Source organism: Bufo bufo, chromosome 5 (genome assembly GCF_905171765.1).
Source record: "Bufo bufo chromosome 5, aBufBuf1.1, whole genome shotgun sequence".
Taxonomy (NCBI): Eukaryota; Metazoa; Chordata; class Amphibia; order Anura; family Bufonidae; genus Bufo; species Bufo bufo.
This window is the reverse complement of record NC_053393.1, coordinates 132,102,258-132,122,591: the sequence shown is the minus strand read 5'-3', so window position 1 is coordinate 132,122,591 and position 20,334 is coordinate 132,102,258. Positions and strand designations below refer to the sequence as shown.

Sequence of the window (20,334 nt, the reverse complement as noted above, 5' to 3'; positions counted from 1 at the left end):
GGACGCAACATGGCAGTATTTGTTTCCTATGATTTTTTTCAATAAATTTTTATCCGTAGGATCTCTTAGGAGACCCGTGTCTTCAAATGGGAGGGAAGTTCTTTTAGAAATACATGCCACTAGGGCATCTTCTTTCGGTGTTTTATCCCACAAATTAGAGTCAGACTCTGAGAAATGGTATTTTCTTTTGAAGGAATTAGTTACGGACGATGTTTTTTCTGGGTCTCTCCATTCTCTGGATATGAGGGCTTTAATATGGTTATGTATGGGAAAGGATCTTTTCTTTCTCTCACCTAAACCCTGAAACATCTTATCCTGGATGGAATGGTTCTCTTTGACCTCTTCAATATTCATGGTGGCTCTTATTGTTTTTAGAAGCCCCTCTGTTTGTTCCGGAAGAAATAAGGGTTTTCCAGAGCCATCATCATCTAGATCAAAGGCGGAATCAGAAACGAGAGACCTATGAGAGGTGGATGGCCCAGGGGACTGTGGCATGACTTAAGTCCACCGCTGCATTAACTTCTCCCTTTATCATGGCTCTCATAGTTTTAAGAAAGGAAGAGGACTCTTTTGTAACTACCTTCTCGGTGCATTTAGGACACAAATGTTTTTGGGATTTTGAGGAGAACGACTTGGGTGGGAAAGCAGCTGGAGTATTTTCTTTGCCAAGCTCAACACTAACTAGAGAAGGAAAAACTGCATTTTATTACTTAAATATCTCTTGCAAATTCACTCAAATATTTCCCTTCCCCACAAAAAAAAAAAAAAAAAAATCACAGCAAATAAATATCAATCCAGCAATTACAAACATTCTCGGTTTTAATGAAAAGCTATATAAAACAAAAAGTAAGCACAACAATTTTAAACGGGAATGAAGGTAAATCTAACCATGAGTTAACAAAATAATTTAATTTGGCGCCTCTTAACATTTCTTATCACATGATTAGAGAGTTTCTAACATTAAATTTTTTGGAGAAATATTTGATTTCTTTCCACCAACCATTGCAAACTATGTACATGTTCAGAACAGCTCAGGCGACTGCGAGAGTGCAAGACTATCAAGCGCACAATACAATCGGGACGTGATCTAGATTCAAACGGATTTAGAAATGTGAACTCTGTTATAAAAAAGATTTCTTTTCTCCAAACGTGCACCATAAAACTGCGGCTTCGTTACGGTCTTAAAATTCCAAAAGATCCCACAAGTTGAATCCAGCTTCAATTAAAAAAAAAAATCTGGAAGAGTTCTCATCTTCCCAATTACAAAACAGCCTCTTCTTTGTTTTGGTGTCAGAACAGAATTTCTCTTAGCAAAACTAGAAGAAAGAAAACAAGATCATTTGAGAGATTATATATATATATATATATATATATATATATATATATATATATATATATATATATATATATATATATACACATACACACACACATACATATTCACTTAAAATACCTATACACAATAAACATTATAAACATAAAAAGGTGACAATCTGGTGGAGTTCATTATTTTGGACTTAAAGGGGTTATCCGAGACTAAAACATGTCCCCCATATGCTGTACCCCTCACACACAATATACTTACTGCTTCTCCCCGTGCGCGGATTAAAACATCTGGTTTCAGGGGGGGGGAAGGGTGCAGCCAATGGCAGACGGGAATGATTTTCTCGTTGATATAGCCTTATGAGGGCTTTTTTTTTTTTTTTTTTTTTTTTTTTTTTTAGGGATGCATTGTGTTTCTTAACCACCTCCGGACCGCCTAACGCAGGATTGCGTTCCGGAGGTGGCAGCGCTGCGCAGAGTCACGCATATACGCGTCATCTCGCGAGACGCGAGATTTCGCTCAAAGCCGGCCCGCGCATGCGCATCGCGGGCCGGCAAAATTAAAAGAAGTATTTCGTCACCAGCCTGCCAGCAACGATCATTGGCTGGCAGGCTGGCGATTTTCAAAAAATCCAATCACAAGTCATATAACAGATCATATTAGTAAATATGATCTGGTATATGGCTTGTCTGCTCCTGTGCTGGTCCTTTTCGTCGGTTGGATCCAGCAGAGGAGCAGACTGAACTGTGAGTACACCAAACACTACACCTTAGCCCCAGATCACCCACCTGCACCCCAATTAACCCTTTGATCACCCCTTTGATCGCCCCTGTCAATCACTAGTGAAAGGAAAAAAAGTGATCAGTGTAAACTGTCACTTTTTTTTTTTCACTGGTATTGGCTGTTAGGTTTTAGGGATAGTTTAGGCCCCTTGGTTAGGTAGTTAGCGTCAGTTAGCGCCCACCCCACCGCAGTCACTTTTATTCGCTGTTTAGCGTATCGCTAATCAGCATTTGTACTTTTATAGTATCTGTAAGTGATCAAAACTGATCACGGTCAGATCTATAATAGTATTAGTGTCACCTTAGCTCGCCCTCCACCCAAAACGCAGTGTTTGCCCGATCAGGCCTGATCGGTCGCCCACACGTGCGTTCACCCACGCCCGCCCCACCGCAGTGACAAAAAATATATATTTTTTGATCACTGCACATTCATTTTACACGCACTGCGGCGATAAAAAAATCAGTTTTGATATTTTTTATCAACCGCAGCGGCCTCCGGTACTTCGCTAGCCTCCCCTTTGTAAGACAGGCTTGCTTTTTTTCTTGGGTAGTCTCAGGGAATACCCCTAAATTTAGTAGTCCAAAATGTCAAACAGGGGGTATTCTTCTGAAGAGGCCTACAGGATTCTGACCCAGTCGGATGAGGAGTGGGAACCCTCATCTGACGAATCTAGCGGGTCAGAATATGAACCTGTGGAAAGCAGTGGCTCTCTGACCCAAAGTTCGGACGAGGAGGTGGAGGTCCCTGGCAGCACCAGGCGTACCCGGCCCCATGTCGCTAGACCACAGGTTACGCAGGATCCGCTTCAAGAGCAGCAGAGTGGGGCTGTCGCTGCCGGATCACGTGGTGAGGCATACACCAGCAGCGCAGCCCTTCCTGGACCTAGTACCAGCACTGCCGTACAACATGGTGAAGTAGCGAGCACCAGAAGGGCAGTTGAAGCTGGTACGGTGGCACGTGCACTAGTTACCCCGTCGCAGCCACCGCACAGACAGGCCCGTAGAGCCCCTAGAGTCCCTGAGGTGCTGGCAAATCCTGATTGGCAGTCACCAACTTCAGCCGCACCAGTAGTTCCCCCTTTCACCGCCCAGTCTGGAGTTCGGGTTGAGACGGCTCAAATCGGTTCGGCCCTGGGATTTTTTGAGCTGTTCTTGACTGTGGAGCTCTTGGACCTAGTCGTGGCAGAGACCAACCAGTATGCCACACAATTTATAACCGCAAACCCGGGAAGCTATTATGCCCAGCCTTTCCGGTGGAAACCAGTCCAAGTTTCCGAACTTAAAATTTTTTTGGGCCTTCTCCTCAACATGGGCCTGACAAAAAAGCATGAATTGCGGTCATATTGGTCAACGCACCCAATTCATCACATGCCCATGTTCTCTGCTGCTATGTCCAGGACACGATTTGAGACCATCCTCCGTTTTCTGCATTTTAGCGACAACACCACCTCCCGTCCCAGAGGCCACCCTGCTTTTGACCGGCTCCACAAAATTCGGCCCCTCATAGACCATTTCAACCTGAAATTTGCAGATTTGTATACCCCTGAGCAAAACATCTGCGTAGACGAGTCCCTAATACATTTTACCGGGCGCCTTGGCTTCAAACAATACATCCCAAGCAAGCGTGCCCGGTATGGGGTCAAATTGTATAAGCTCTGTGAAAGGGCCACAGGCTATACCCACAAATTTCGGATCTATGAGGGAAAAGATCAGACCCTGGAGCCGGTCGGTTGCCCTGACTACCTGGGTAGCAGTGGGAAGACAGTCTGGGACTTGGTGTCACCCTTATTCGGCAAGGGGTACCATCTTTATGTGGACAATTTCTACACAAGTGTGGCCCTCTTTAGGCATTTGTTTCTAGAACGGATTTGCGCCTGTGGCACCGCGCGAACTAGTCGCGTGGGCTTCCCCCAACGGCTTGTAACCACCCGTCTTGCAAGGGGGCAGAGGGCTGCCTTGTGTAACGAAGAACTGCTCGCGGTGAAATGGAGAGACAAGCGTGACGTTTACATGCTCTCCTCCATTCACGCAGACACGACAATCCAAATTGAGCGAGCAACCCGTGTCATTGAAAGGCCCCTCTGTGTCCACGACTATAATGCGCTCATGGGAGGGGTGGACTTCAATGACCAGATGTTGTCTCCGTATTTAGTTTCCCGCAGAACCAGACGCTGGTATAAGAAGGTGTCTGTATATTTGATTCAATTGGGCGCTGTACAATAGTTTTGTTCTCTACAGTAAGGCTGGGAGAACAGGATCCTTCCTCAAATTCCAGGAAGAGATCATCGAGAACCTCCTTTACCCAGGAGGTTCCGTGGCCCCATCCACCAGTGTAGTTAGCCGTCTACACGAGCGACATTTCCCCAGTGTCGTTCCTGGTACCTCAACCCAACCGTCACCCCGAAAAAGATGTCGTGTCTGTAGCAGGAGTGGAATAAGGCGTGACACCCGCTATTTCTGTCCTGACTGTGCTGACCACCCTGCCCTATGCTATGGAGAGTGTTTCCGGAAGTACCACACACAGGTACACCTAGCATAGGGATCACATCTCACCAGGACAGGCACACAGGGCTATTAGGGCCCATTCACTCACAGCTGCTGCAAACCTCTCCTTTCACCTGGGATAAAGTGCATAACGTACTTCGCCACATCTTTGGGCGATTTGCGCTTTGCACATTGTCCCATGGGGAAGGAGAGGTTTGTTCTATAAAGGTAAAAAAAACTAAACAAAAAAAAAAATACCGGTAAGTAAAAAAGTTAAACGTTCAGTTAAAAAAGTTTAAAAAAAGGTTCTATGTTCTGTTCAACAGTTAATAAAGTTATTGCTTTGCGGCCTGGTTTTTTCTTTTTTGTTTTGTTTTTTTTTACCTTTCAGGTGGACCAACCGATCGACCAGCTGCAGCACTGATGTGCATTCGGACAGAAGCATTGCGCTGCTGTCAGATTACACGCAAGTCGGTGTATGCGGCGCTGCAAGACGAGATTTCTCCTCTGCAGTAAAAGATACGTTTGCCGAGGCATATGAGCTGAGGAGGTGGCGGTGTTCATATACTTTGGCAAACACTTTGTATATATAAAAAAAAAAATCCCGGCAATGATTTATTCATCCACATCGATTGATGTGAATGGAGAAATCTGGTTTGCCAGGGCATACGAGCTGAAGTGGGTATGGATGTTGGGCGGAGCTCCTATGTCCTGGCAGACGCCTTTCCCCTCCTTTTTCTTTTTTTGGCAGAGATTTTTTCATCCACATTGATCGATGCGAATGAAGAAATCTGTGCCGTTCATTTTTTTCTTTCAGCCCAGAGGCTGAACGGGAAAAAAAAATCTCATTACCTGTATGCTCAATATAAGGAGAATAGCAGAAACTCCTAATGCTGGGCATACATGTAATGATTGCGGAGACCCTCAAATGCCAGGGCAGTACAAACACCCCACAAATAACACCATTTTGGAAAGAAGACACCCCAAGGTATTCGCTGAGGGGCATATTGAGTCCATGAAAGATTGAAATTTTTGTCCCAAGTTAGCGGAACGGGAGACTTTGTGAGAACAAAATCAAAAAAATCAATTTCCGCTAACTTGTGCCAAAAATTTTTTTTTTCAATGAACTCGCCATGCCCCTCATTGAATACCTTGGGGTGTCTTCTTTCCAAAATGGGGTCACATGTGGGGTATTTATACTGCCCTGGCATTTTAGGGGCCCCAAAGCGTGAGAAGAAGTCTGGTATCCAAATGTCTAAAAATGCCCTCCTAAAAGGAATTTGGGCCCCTTTGCCAACCTAGGCTGCAAAAAAGTGTCACACATCTGGTATCTCCGTACTCAGGAGAAGTTGAGGAATGTGTTTTGGGGTGTCATTTTACATATACCCATGCTGGGTGAGATAAATATCTTGGTCAAATGCCAACTTGGTATAAAAAAATGGGAAAAGTTGTCTTTTGCCAAGATATTTCTCTCACCCAGCATGGGTATATGTAAAATGACACCACAAAACACATTCCCCACCTTCTCCTGAGTACGGAGATACCACATGTGTGACACTTTTTTGCAGCCTAGGTGGGCAAAGGGGCCCACATTCCAAAGAGCACCTTTCGGATTTCACAGGTCATTTACCTACTTACCACACATTAGGGCCCCTGGAAAATGCCAGGGCAGTATAACTACCCCACAAGTGACCCCATTTTGGAAAGAAGACACCCCAAGGTATTCCGTGAGGGGCATGGCAAGTTCCTAGAATTTTTTATTTTTTGTCACAAGTTAGTGGAAAATGATGATTTTTTTTTTTTTTTTTCATACAAAGTCTCATATTCCACTAACTTGTGAAAAAAAATAAAAACTTCCATGAACTCACTATGCCCATCAGCGAATACCTTGGGGTCTCTTCTTTCCAAAATGGGGTCACTTGTGGGGTAGTTATACTGCCCTGGCATTCTAGGGGCCCAAATGTGTGGTAAGGAGTTTGAAATCAAATTCTGTAAAAAATGACCTGTGAAATCCGAAAGATGCTCTTTGGAATATGGGCCCCTTTGCCCACCTAGGCTGCAAAAAAGTGTCACACATCTGGTATCTCCGCACTCAGGAGAAGGTGGGGAATGTGTTTTGGGGTGTCATTTTACATATACCCATGCTGGGTGAGAGAAATATCTTGGCAAAAGACAACTTTTCCCATTTTTTTATACAAAGTTGGCATTTGACCAAGATATTTATCTCACCCAGCATGGGTATATGTAAAAAGACACCCCAAAACACATTCCCCACCTTCTCCTGAGTACGGAGATACCAGATGTGTGACACTTTTTTGCAGCCTAGGTGGGCAAAGGGGCCCACATTCCAAAGAGCACCTTTCGGATTTCACAGGTCATTTTTTACAGAATTTGATTTCAAACTCCTTACCACACATTTGGGCCCCTAGAATGCCAGGGCAGTATAACTACCCCACAAGTGACCCCATTTTGGAAAGAAGAGACCCCAAGGTATTCGCTGATGGGCATAGTGAGTTCATAGAACTTTTTATTTTTTGTCACAAGTTAGTGGAATATGAGACTTTTTTTTTTTTTTTTCTTACAAAGTCTCATATTCCACTAACTTGTGACAAAAAATAAAAAGTTCTATGAACTCACTATGCCCATCAGCGAATACCTTAGGGTGTGTACTTTCCGAAATGGGGTCATTTGTGGGGTGTTTGTACTGTCTGGGCATTGTAGAACCTCAGGAAACATGACAGGTGCTCAGAAAGTCAGAGCTGCTTCAAAAAGCGGAAATTCACATTTTTGTACCATAGTTTGTAAACGCTATAACTTTTACCCAAACCATTTTTTTTTTACCCAAACATTTTTTTTTTATCAAAGACATGTAGAACAATAAATTTAGAGCAAAATTTATATATGGATGTAGTTTTTTTTGCAAAATTTGACAACTGAAAGTGAAAAATGTCATTTTTTTGCAAAAAAATCGTTAAATTTCGATTAATAACAAAAAAAGTAAAAATGTCAGCAGCAAAGAAATACCACCAAATGAAAGCTCTATTAGTGAGAAGAAAAGGAGGTAAAATTCATTTGGGTGGTAAGTTGCATGACCGAGCAATAAATGGTGAAAGTAGTGTAGGTCAGAAGTGTAAAAAGTGGCCTGGTCTTTCAGGGTGTTTAAGCACTGGGGGCTGAAGTGGTTAATAACACTTTGGGGTACTAATGTTTTGTAAGTTGCATACATTATTTTGTGGTGATTGTGTGAAAAAGAGTCTTTTGGGGGGGTTGTTTTTATGCCACTCACTGTGCACTGTAAGCGACATAACTTTATTCCGCAGGTCACTTCGATTACGGCAATACTTTTGCACAATGAAAACTTCAATACAAATAATGGGGGACATGCCGCCTGTTCTCACCCCATTGGGAACGATAAGGTTAGGCAGGGAGCCTCCTAGCTAACAACTTAGATGTCATAGTTAGCACTGACTGCAGCATCTAAGGGGTTGAACGACTAGGATCTGCTTTATGTATGATCCCGGCCATTAGAGCAGAGTGCCAGCTGGCGACTCCAAGTGATAGAACAGAACAGCTCCTGGGCCTGTGCCATCACTGTGCTGTAATAGTCTGTCAACACAGGTTAACTACCTTCCCTCTACAATGTACTATTATGGCGCAGAGCAGGAAGGTGTTCATGAGGAACACACAGGAGTTGGCTTATTTGGCTTTAAAGCAGAACCATCATTCCATTTTACATGTATTATGCATTCTTAAGTAGTATTCCCTTCTGCAGACGCCTTCTCTAATGGTCTTTCATGGGCTCAGTCATAACTCCCACCCTCAGGAGCATTGCACCCTGTACTGCAGCCTACAATTCTGTGCCCACTTCTAATAAACCAGCAGAGGCTCCCAGTCGGTGTCGTCTGCTGAACCCCCCTTGACTTAGATTTAGGGGTGAAATAGCTCATTTATGAGATCAGATCATCTGATCTCTACTTGGAAAGTTCTACATACAAATCTAGGAGATATGCACAAGAAATCCTGCTCCAGCCCATGATGAGAACAGGATACAGACATCTACGTAATGCCCCTTACCACCCATAAACAGCAAAGGACAACTAGTGCAGGTCTTACCTTCCACCGATTTCCACATTCATTACAGAACACGAATGTTGTCATAGGTTCATCAGCGCTGCGGGTCTGTACCTAATTCACGCAAAAACAGTGTGTCAATTTGGTCGGACTACGCATCACACTTCTGTACTGTGTACAGAATATTATATTCATTATCCATATTACCACAACAGGCATTACATTATTCACATGTATACACCAGTTAAAACGGGAAGCCCGATGTGCAGTCAAATAGCGTAAGGCTCTGTGCGGAGTGCATTTAGGTCTATGGTGCCTAATAAATACACCTGTAAGAAAAACCCATCAGCCACAAGGACATTGTTTTGGCCTCTGTTAGGTCAATGAAGCTCTATGGATACATCGGACATATACGTCAGCAGCTTTTACCAGCATGTATATCAAAGGAAGGCTGAAACAGGCTGCACAGAGCCTAACATGGGGCAGAAATAAGAGGCAGGAGAGTACTGCAGAAACCGCTGTGCTAAAATCAAAGCAACAATGACCGATATTACTGTTACCACAACTTTACATATGTTGAGTGGATTCACGACTACACAGATTTATCATTTTCATACCAGAGGCGTGCATTTTATTACCCTGTTATGTTAAGGCTTATGGTAGCGTAACCTGTATATGATGGACTAAGTAAACCATGGCCAGGCACAAATGTTTAGAGGGTTCAGAAAAGGTGGATTATTATAGGGGCTAGACAAAAACGATCGCTGCCCGAGTGGCATTCGCACAAACATACGATATAGAAGAGCATGACTAAGGCTACCTGCCCACGGTGGGGATGATGTGTGGGAAAAGCCGCAGTGTAATACAACCAGCAAAGTGTATAAGATGACACGAATCCCATGTCCACTTCGCTTTTTCTCTTAGGTGCGGAAATTGACCTGCCGTGCAGATTTTGCAATTTGCAGCATGTCATTTGTTGCTTTTTGGTCTAGATTTCACGCTTTTCAATGAAAGGGTGAAATCTGCATCAAATCCGCATAAAAATGCAATAAATAGTGCAGATTTATGTGCATTTTTTGTGCGGACTTTCTGCAAATAAATCTGCACTGTGTGGACTAAGAAAGCAGCATGCACTAAACTTACCTGCGTGTAAGTACAATTCTTCTTTTTGCATTTGCCACAGGAGAACAGGTCAGTCTCTGTGCCGCCAGTCTTGGCCATCTGATGTTCTCTGATGGCCTCCTTTGTCAGGTTCTTTCTCATTTCTTTAAGTTCATCGCTTGCCATTTCCTGGAGAGGTTAAAGAAGAAAAAAACAAGTTACTAATTGTGTGAATAACCGAGCAGGATGTAGGAAAAAACCTCTACATTACACTTCCAGACTTCTTCAGCCATCCATTTACAAAACTATCAAGACTTCAGTTCTATTAGGAGTCCCAACATCCATGTTATAGTGCTGATTTCAGGACATTTTTTTTTTTAAACTATGGATTTGTATTTTGAAATGCAAACAGCATGCTCAGGTCACTGCTATTTTTCTTTGGCCCAGATTGAATAATCCTGTAGATGGAGTAAGTTTCGCCAGGCTGTCTGGACATGCACCAAATGTATCACAGATAGACACTTTTCTCTGACTCTATACAACTATTGGTTGACTTCCTTTTAGACTGCACCTTATTGCCCTCTTTCCAGTAAAACTTTTTCCCGTTTCATTAAGCCCACCCTCATTTTGGGCAAGTCTGAAGGTGTAGAAGACCTAGCAGCACCAAGTTTAGATAGATTCTAGCATGGTGGACTGGCCTTAAACCCTACAGGGCCGGGTACATAATGATCTGATGGCCTCCTGCCCTGCTGTTCACTATATGAGGCAGTGTACCAACGGCACAAGGACTATACCTGGAAGAGGCCTGTGACCTGCATTGGAGATTGCAGGAATGGCACTCAGGTATTTTATTATTTTCTCATAAAATACTTACCTTACCAATCCCTAGCCACTCCTGTTCAGACACTTCCTGGACCCTGTTGACACATACAGGAAATAACTGCTCAGTCCATCATTAGCCACGGAACCAGTGACGGGAAATACCCGGATTAGCCACTGGATTGAGACCAAGAAGCAGAGACCAGCGGGGACCAAGGAAGCATCAGAACAGAGGCAGTGGGGGAAGTATCAGGTTTTTTTTTTCTTCCTTTTTTTTAACTCTGTGCGAACATGGTGCCTGCTTGCACGTGCAGCAAGTGTCATGGCTGGCAAGTCTCTGCTGTTTCAAACAGCAGAGACCTGCTGCTAATTACCGTGACCGGCAATAATACCGATCGCTGTAATTAAAGGCTTTAGATGATGTGATCAAGTGAGATCACGGCATCTAAATATGCAAAAATACGGAAGCTCGCGCTTCCTACCAATGCCCTGTGCGGCCAATGGAAGGATCGGTAGTTACGCTGAACACTATGAGCCTCGCTGACGAGGCTGATAGTGTTAATGCTGCAATTCTTATATTGGCCACCAGATGGCAGGCCAGGATAAGAAATGAGCAATTTCCAATTCAAAACCCATTTTAAAAATTCCTGATAGTATATCATGAAAAATTTAAAAACATCATTTATAGGCTCATATATGAGCTTCAAAATCACAAAAATATATATTAGAAATATACAAGTTTAAATCAATCCCTTTTCCTTATCATTTAAAAAATACCTAAATAACAATAAATATAAACATCATGGGTATCACCGCGACCAGTCTCATTTACCATTTTCTACGCCTGTTTTAGGGGTAGAAAATGGACTAAATGTAAGACAGCTCGGAAGCTGTCGTACTTTTAGAAGCTGTCTTTACATAACGGCAGAGGATCTACCGCCAGTGCAGGGCTTTACCAAGACCAGCGTCTAAACCCCCGGTCTTAATAAATCTGCCCCTAAATGTTTAAAGTTGGACGCAAGAATAATCTTCTACAATGCAAAACTCAATGTGTCAATCTCTCCAGGTGAGGGTGGTGGACACCTTATTCCAGTTTTTCTATTATCTGCTTATGTCCTCCAGATCTACATAAATACCATATCTTAAAAGTAAGTATTATATAGGAAACAAGAGATATGTAGAAACTCTAATAATTTCAATTATTAAAATCTAGGAAAAGAGAGCAGGAAAATAACCGGTAACGCATAGAATAGCTTAACTAATAATTCTTCTTTACGTGACTTTTTCATCTACATCAATCTCTAAAGGAACAGAAGGTACAAGACTCCGGGGAAACTCAAGTGACACGAGCCAGTAAGTGATTATCCATAACGAGCATATTGTCAACTTCCCTTCCGTGTGAACCAGCTACTCACCTCTGCTGTCATCCGAGCAAACACCTCTGGAGCGATGTTCCCACAAAGCACGTTTCGCCTCAAGTTGGGATTTTTCGCATCCTTCAAGTTGGCAATTCTACTTCGCACCCTGTTCTTATATTTTGCATCTGTGTTTTTAAATTCTTGGTAAGCCGGTGCAGAGGAGTTAAGTGATAACCAAGTACATGGATGCCCCCCAGGGACCACCCCACCATGGAGTGTGTATACAGCGCTCGGGTGTGTCCGCTAGCGCCACAGACACTGAACACAACAGCAGGGCCTTCAAACTTCTCCCTGCGGCTGTGCAGTGAGGAAGAATAGGAACCGAAGATCCCGTTCTACTGATCGGTCCGAGTCCCAGCAGTTGCGCGCGTCCATGCAGAGCTCGCAGCAGAGCACCCCACAGAGACGAGTTTCACTGCGAGTGCCTTACCCATCGATCTATACACAGCACTTTATAAAATTAAATCCCCATGTATCACCGAAAAAGGCACAAGAATTATTTTACATAACCAAAACGGGGTAAAAAAACAAACAAAAAAAAAAACACACAACAACCTATGGGTTTTAAAGACATGTACTAAAAAAAGGAAAGTGGGCATGGTCAGGAAGGAAGGGGAGGGGTGACATGGGTTTCAGACTTGGACTGTTTATGAATGAAATCTGGCGTTACAACCCCGTACCAGTCTGGTTTCAGAGGGAAACAATGATACCAAACGACAAGATTAAATGAATGGACAACAATACCAATTATAGTGACAAACATCTCATGGAAAACTAAAATAAAAGGATATCTTCCTCAATCTGAGCTCCAAGTTCTTCATCATCTGCTCCAATAGTTATGTAGTCATCTGCAAGAGAAACGCACCAAATACATTTGAACAATGTACACTAGAAAAATTCTATACAAAAAAATTAAATTTTGATAAAGAATGTGTGAAAGTACACAGCACATGTCAAATACTGAAGTGTACGGAGTGGCCCCCAGGAGTTTGACAGGTATGGATGAGGGAGGCACAGGCCTAAAGCTGTCGCATCGTCTGTAGGCCAGGAAAGCACATCTACACCAGGTTCTGGTAAATCTGGTGGGGCTGCAGGAAGCCACTTGCCTTTCCACATTTTAAAAGGTGGCGAGAAAGTCAAAAATTCATGTACAAAACTGTACATTCATGACAAAAGGCAAAGCTTTTTTCTTTTAAAACTCACGTAATCTGCGTAATAACCCCCCACAGCCCCCCTAGGGTTGGACGATATCAAAAATATTCAGACGATAACGATATAAAAAAATTTATCGCGATAACGATATATATCGCGATAAATACCAGTTTTAAAGAAAAAAAACACAAGGAGACGTTATACTGTATGGGGGCAGCCACAAGGAGACGTTATACTGTATGGGGGCAGCCACAAGGAGACGTTATACTGTATGGGGGCAGCCACAAGGAGACGTTATACTGTATGGGGGCAGCCACAAGGAGACGTTATACTGTATGGGGGCAGCCACAAGGAGACGTTATACTGTATGGGGCAGCCACAAGGAGACGTTATACTGTATGGGGCAGCCACAAGGAGACGTTATACTGTATGGGGGCAGCCACAAGGAGACGTTATACTGTATGGGGCAGCCACAAGGAGACGTTATACTGTATGGGGGCAGCCACAAGGAGACGTTATACTGTATGGGGGCAGCCACAAGGAGACGTTATACTGTATGGGGGCAGCCACAAGGAGACGTTATACTGTATGGGGCAGCCACAAGGAGACGTTATACTGTATGGGGGCAGCCACAAGGAGACGTTATACTGTATGGGGCAGCCACAAGGAGACGTTATACTGTATGGGGGCAGCCACAAGGAGACGTTATACTGTATGGGGGCAGCCACAAGGAGACGTTATACTGTATGGGGGCAGCCACAAGGAGACGTTATACTGTATGGGGGCAGCCACAAGGAGACGTTATACTGTATGGGGGCAGCCACAAGGAGACGTTATACTGTATGGGGGCAGCCACAAGGAGACGTTACACTGTATGGGGGCAGCCACAAGGAGACGTTATACTGTATGGGGGGGCCACAAGGAGACGTTATACTGTATGGGGGGCCACAAGGAGACGTTATACTGTATGGGGGGCCACAAGGAGACGTTATACTGTATGGGGGGCCACAAGGAGACGTTATACTGTATGGGGGGCCACAAGGAGACGTTATACTGTATGGGGGCCACAAGGAGCACAGCCGCAAGGAGACATTACATACAGTATGGGGGCAGCTGCGCCTGCAGCAGCCACAAAAGGAGACATTACTTACTTAGAGTATGGGGCTGGGGGGGGCAGCAGCTGCCCCCCCATGTCTTATGGCCACTTGTGTGACTGTGACTTGTCACCTGCCTGCCAGGCTGCCACCACCATAATTCTTTCTTGTTGGTCATGCTCATCATGTCATGGGGGAGCCGGGAGGTACTGGAGGGAGTCGAGGGACTCATGATGGCTCACTGCGGAGCATGCAGCCACTGGCAGGCATGAAGGACTGAGTGGGCTGTGGGCCAAGACATATAACTGGAGTAATAGGCAGAGTGGACTGGAGAGACATTACAAACCATTTACCACTCGCTGCTGTAGTCTGTATGTACTGCGCTCCTCTAGTCTCAGCCTGGGGGCGTCACCTGATTCCGACCTTAGACGTCAGTCGGTGGGCAGAGACAGCACATTCAGAGCAAGCAGGAGGAGCCGCTGGTAGATATAGATAATGATGGGGGAGGGCAGCGGCGCCGCGGACTCAGTTTTTAAAGCTGTGACGTCACGAAATATACCGCGGTATTAGGAAACGGCGATATCGCCATATCACCGTTTTTTTAATATTGCGGTATATCGAAAAACCGGTATACCGCCCAACCCTACCCCCCCCCCCCACAACCATACAGCTTATATGTGTCACCAACATTTTTATCTGCCAGTTAAAATCAGATAGTAACATCTTTTATCCTAACCTGTTTTACTTTCGGATTGTAGATTTTTTTAATTTTATTTATCTGAACATGATAATGGGGGCAGCCATCTTAAATGAGCTGTTCTTAAAGGGGCTATCCAAACTATAAAACATGTCCCCCAATACCCGGGCCCTCAAAGTTTATACTTACCCTGCTCCCGCACGGCGGTGCAGGGATCAAGAGTGAGGTGAGTGCCGGGGAGCGGGGTAAGTATAATCTTTATGAGGGGCCCAGGCATTGGGGGCATGTTTTATAGTTTGAATAGACATTAAGAAAATTGCTTTACGGCCGCCCCATAGACACAATGGTCTGGAGGGGACCTCATTGACTTCTCTGGTAGAGCTTTCTAGGCATGTTGTGTGACCTGTGCAGGGGTCATTGTACAAAGTCTGCCAGATCCCTATTCTCTATAATGAGATCAGTCGGGTGTCCAGCAAGAATGCAGGTGTTTTTAGTTTAAGAATCTGGCTAGGTCTGGCTATGCCGGATAAAGTTAATCCAGTAGTTTCCTCCTCTGCCCTAAGAGACTACCGAAATACTGTAATGGAGATGTGAACCTAGCCTTAGACAGCAGCCCCCGGCAAATGGCTGGTGCAATGTAGTATTACATGGCTGCTATACAGATCAATGCCAGAACATAATCTAAGTCGACGGCTTGAGTCCAGCAGAGCGGGCTCTCGGTTCTGACTCAGAGAGGGCACAAGTGTAAGTGGGCAATATGTCTGCAGTGGCTGATTTTACACAGCAGCTGTGCCGTGATACCGCTGCCATCATTAACCAGCTTCAGCGCCTCTTGCACAACAGGACAACAAGCTGCCATTGGCCAGGTACACCGCCATGCAGCAACAATCCTGACATGTCTGCTTTAGTAGCTACATGAGAATTTCCCGTGTAACAATTCTGAAGCATCTTTTTTATATTTCTGATAGAATTCTATGGATGAAGGTACAAATGGGCATTACCAGTTCGGGGGGTGTCCTTGCACAGTGTCACCCGCAGCACTAATTGGACAATGTAAGACTGTGCAGGGACACACCAACTGGTAACACCCATCTGGACCATAAGCCATACATTTCTATCAGGAATAATAGAAGAACAGCACAGCATAAAGTCATAAGAATAGATGCTCCAGAATTGTCATTTCATGTTGAATACAATTACAAATACTAAAACGGACATGTCAGGGGAGGTGACCGCTCCTCTTTAAAGCTGCAGACTGTGCAATACAAGAGCACTGTCAGGAGGCAATGGATAAACCAGTACTTACCTCCTGTTTTCAGAGCTGTAGCAAGTAGCTCTCTACACTTGATTCGGACAGAATCCGAGGTGCTGGGAGCTCGAGGAAAAGATGTAATTAATGTATCAGACGGGGCCGTACAATCTTCTTTCCGTCCACTGCAAGTACTGCTGGAGCTGCTGCTAGGGAGAAGAGAAAGCGTTACCTGCAGCGTTCTGCTAGCTCAGTGCAGACAATGACTATGCCACCCATTATTGGGATCTATGCAATGATGTACATAGCAGAATTTAGAATAGGTCCCACCACACACTGTCAGTGCGGTGTGGTTGAACCTGGCATTGTTTTCTGACATTTTTCTAACAGTGATGGAGATTGACTCCATATGACAGTTGCATATCCTGCAAAAAGCATCTGGGGGCTGTATTTTTCAGTATATTCATGCTGGAAACTGGAATAAATTAACTGATAAATGCAATCCCCCATCCCCTCCCCCCTAGGAAAGTTGGCTACTTTCCTATATTGATGACCTATCCTCAGGCCTCAGGATAGGTCATCCATATTAGATCACCGGTGGTCCAACTGCCGACACCCCCGCCGATCAGCTGTTTGTCCTCTCTTCACTGCTTACATCGCAGCGGCGAGCAGTGTGACTGCAGCAACGCCATCCCCATTCACTACAATGGAAAGGAGCAGACAGATTGTAGCTACTCCCTCCACTGAAGTGAATGGACGGAGCAGACGCAATTACACTGCTCGCCAAAGTGATGCCGACAACGAGCAGATAAACAGTGATGAGATGGCAGCGCTCGCAGGGGTACTGCGTTTTCTTTAAAACAGCTGATGAGCAGAGGTTCTGGGAGTCGGACCCCTGCCCGATATTGAGGAACTATCCTGAGGACAGGTCAATATAGGAAACTGACCAACACTACCAGTCACTGCCTAAACCTTCTCGACTCCATCCCCCCTTTCCTAAAATGCTGATAGTTTTTGGTTCCGCGCCATGCGTGTGTCTTCGCACGCTCGGATCATAATTGCTGTAGTTAACCAGGAAAGGAAATAAAGTGAGATCCGAAAGGGGTTGGAGATCACGATTCCCAATTCCTTAAGTGTTTTGCCTGAAATGATCCTCTATTATCAATCCTGGATATAACTGTGCATCAGTCGTGGCAGAATACCTCTCTTCCTTTGCTTCAGGACTGTTCTGTGCAGGCGGGGGCTGCTCTTTCTTCTTTTCCTCTGTTTCTTTTTCAGCTGACGGCCCATCTAAATTATAGAGAAAAAAAGACAAAACAAACATAAGAATAACAGTAAAAAAACATGTTCTATTTTACCCGGTCTGGCATAAATAGAGGATTATAAAGAGGAAAATATTTCACCACAAACCAGAATACACAGGGGCACACACACAACTGGAATCCAACACATGCCCTGCCATTCATACCACGCAGCCACTGGGCCACGTTCAACAATTGTGGCCTCATTTCAGTCAGTGTCTAAAGAGTTGTCTCACCCCACACTTTATGCCCTCCTGGGGGGAACACGGATGTTGATCCCCCATTGAGCAGAACATAGAAGCATTTTGTACAACAGCTCCTTAACTCCTCGGCTGCTGTAGAGCTCCGGTCCCCACACATGAAAACCATTTGATGGCTGCTGCTTCCATTCTTCCAAAGGAAGAAAAGCAAGGAACACTCGCTGATGCTCCTGGAACCAATTCCTGACTATACAACCCTTGTAGTAGGGTGGATAGTCCTGCCGCCATGAAGGGATGAACTTGGTAAGCCCAACTGTCCAAGGTCCATCCACAGGTATCAGAGGACCCAGGGTTTCCCACACCATTACTCCGCCAACATGACAGGTTCGTCAGTCCATGCTGCTTATGCCATAAACTGACTCTCCCATGGTTCAGGTTAAGTCTGGATTCGCCTGATCATGCAATGTTTTTCCACTGCTCGGTGACCGAACTTTTGCTCAATGGAGTCTTGTCTTTTTGTCTCCCTTAGGGCTCATGCCCATGAATATAAGGGCTTCGTGCCCATGCTGCGGAACAGAAACATCGGTCTGCAATGCACGGGCACCAGCCGTGTGCACTCCGCGCTGTGGATGCGGGCTCATTGACTTGAATGGGTCTGTAAGATGAGGCAAAAGATAGGACATGTCTTTTCTTTTGGGGTGTGGAGGCGCGGACCTGAAAGCCTACGGAAGCGCTTCTGATCCATACATCTGTTCCGTGAAAGAAAGGACATGTCCTATCTATAGCCGTATCGTGCGGACCCATTGAAATCACGGAGTGCACACCGCTAGTGCCCATATATTGCTCACCAGCCGTTTGGTATGGCATGGAGCCCTTACTTTCGTGGGCATGAGCCCTTAGACACCAATGCCACTCAAACTGGATGTCTGCTGTTGTAGCCATTCCATGCTAAGGGAACAGCATTGCATTTCATTGTATTCCTCAGAACAATTCTCGACATCCTCCTCTGCCTCTTTCATTGAGGAGTTGTGTACATTTACAGGATCCCTTGACGCTGGAAGGTTTACCTCGATCACACCATTCTCTGTATGCTCTTGTCAAAGTCTAACAAGAAAACATCACAAGGTTGGCATTTTATTTGGCTAATCTAACACTAATGACCCCGGCTCGCTCAAATCGCTGGATTCTCCCAATCTAACGTGGCTTTACACCGAGAATGTGCTAACTTGATTTTATGCTGTGCTCTGGGGTCACGCGTCTAATTTTCATACAGGGAAAGTGCAGGTGTCTCTAACCACATGGCCGTGGCTGGTCACGGCTTCCTCTAGGAAAATCAGCAGCCTGCCAGGGGGAGCAGGGAGGGAGACCCAGGCCGGGCGGATGATCACCGCCAAAGCAGTTTCAAAACTCGGCTAATTTACTGACTCGTGTTGAGAGAAACTGATAAGTGCATGGGCTGTCTTTGCTAAATCTGTGCCATCGTAAATCATCATTTGTGCTGTGTAGGGTGGAAATAGTTATATGTCACACAGAAGATCAGACAGTATTCTGGAGTGAAGTTAACCATAAAGGGCACAAACAGAGGTCGCAAGAACGCCTGTACAAGCGTCAGACGCCTGTTCAGGCCATTTTACTCCCTGGAAAAAGTGTAAGGAGTACCAATACGCCATAGACTTTTCCCTGCTTTTTCATCAGCGTATGGCGCGCTGTGAACGGAATAGGCAGCGCAGCGATGTTGCCTGTGCCCGCAGTAACCAATAGCAAAGCTTCGAACAGTAAGGAGCTTTGCTATTGGTTAGTTTGGGCGGTGGGGGAGAGATACAGGTCCTGCATCAGGGGAAGCCGGCGGGCGCTGAAAGGAGGAGGGGCCGGCGGGCGCTGAAAGGAGGAGGGGCCGGCGGGCGCTGAAAGGAGGAGGGGCCGGCGGGCGCTGAAAGGAGGAGGGGTCGGCTCCCGGGGGATATTTGACTATGGAGTGTCGGGTGTGCTGCACAAGGACCCTGGCGGCGGTGGAGCTAAAGACTGGGCACGGACATGAAGATGGACGCAGAACAAGGTGACAGCAGCGTGTAACGTAACTATGTGTGTGATGTATGTAGTGCAGTGTGTGATCATCACACGCTGCACTACATACATCACACCCATGTATACATCACACGCTGCACTACATACATCACACACATACATCACACGCTGCACTACATACATCACACACATACATCACACACATACATCACACGCTGCACTACATACATCACACACATACATCACACGCTGCACTACATACATCACACGCTGCACTACATACATCACACGCTGCACTACATACATCACACGCTGCACTACATACATCACACACATACATCACACGCTGCACTACATACATCACACCCATGTATACATCACACGCTGCACTACATACATCACACGCTGCACTACATACATCACACGCTGCACTACATACATCACACGCTGCACTACATACATCACACGCTGCACTACATACATCACACCCATCACACGCTGCACTACATACATCACACGCATGTATGTGGTGCAGTATGTAGTGAATGCAGACAGGCTATTATAGCCAAGTGGTAAAGTACAGGGAAGATCCGCCATATTGGACTGGACTTTAACTT

General features: G+C 45.2%; 1 protein-coding gene across 2 annotated transcripts in view; it reads right to left on the bottom strand.

The window, feature by feature from the left end:
• Positions 1 to 801: 801 nt before the first annotated feature.
• The window catches only part of TCEA1 (transcription elongation factor A1), a 31,187-nt gene continuing 11,654 nt past the window's right edge, over positions 802 to 20,334 (bottom strand). Inside the window, exons 4-10 of one of the 2 annotated variants that reach the window (XM_040434305.1) lie at positions 17,394 to 17,481; positions 16,249 to 16,400; positions 12,791 to 12,847; positions 11,997 to 12,151; positions 9,805 to 9,951; positions 8,704 to 8,775; positions 802 to 1,316 (exon numbers count right to left, since the gene is read on the bottom strand). In XM_040434305.1, coding sequence (XP_040290239.1) covers positions 1,308 to 1,316; positions 8,704 to 8,775; positions 9,805 to 9,951; positions 11,997 to 12,151; positions 12,791 to 12,847; positions 16,249 to 16,400; positions 17,394 to 17,481 — 680 coding nt within the window. In that variant the 3' untranslated portion in view covers positions 802 to 1,307. The remainder of the gene's footprint in view (positions 1,317 to 8,703; positions 8,776 to 9,804; positions 9,952 to 11,996; positions 12,152 to 12,790; positions 12,848 to 16,248; positions 16,401 to 17,393; positions 17,482 to 20,334) is intronic. The other variant, XM_040434306.1, reaches the window with a different exon arrangement.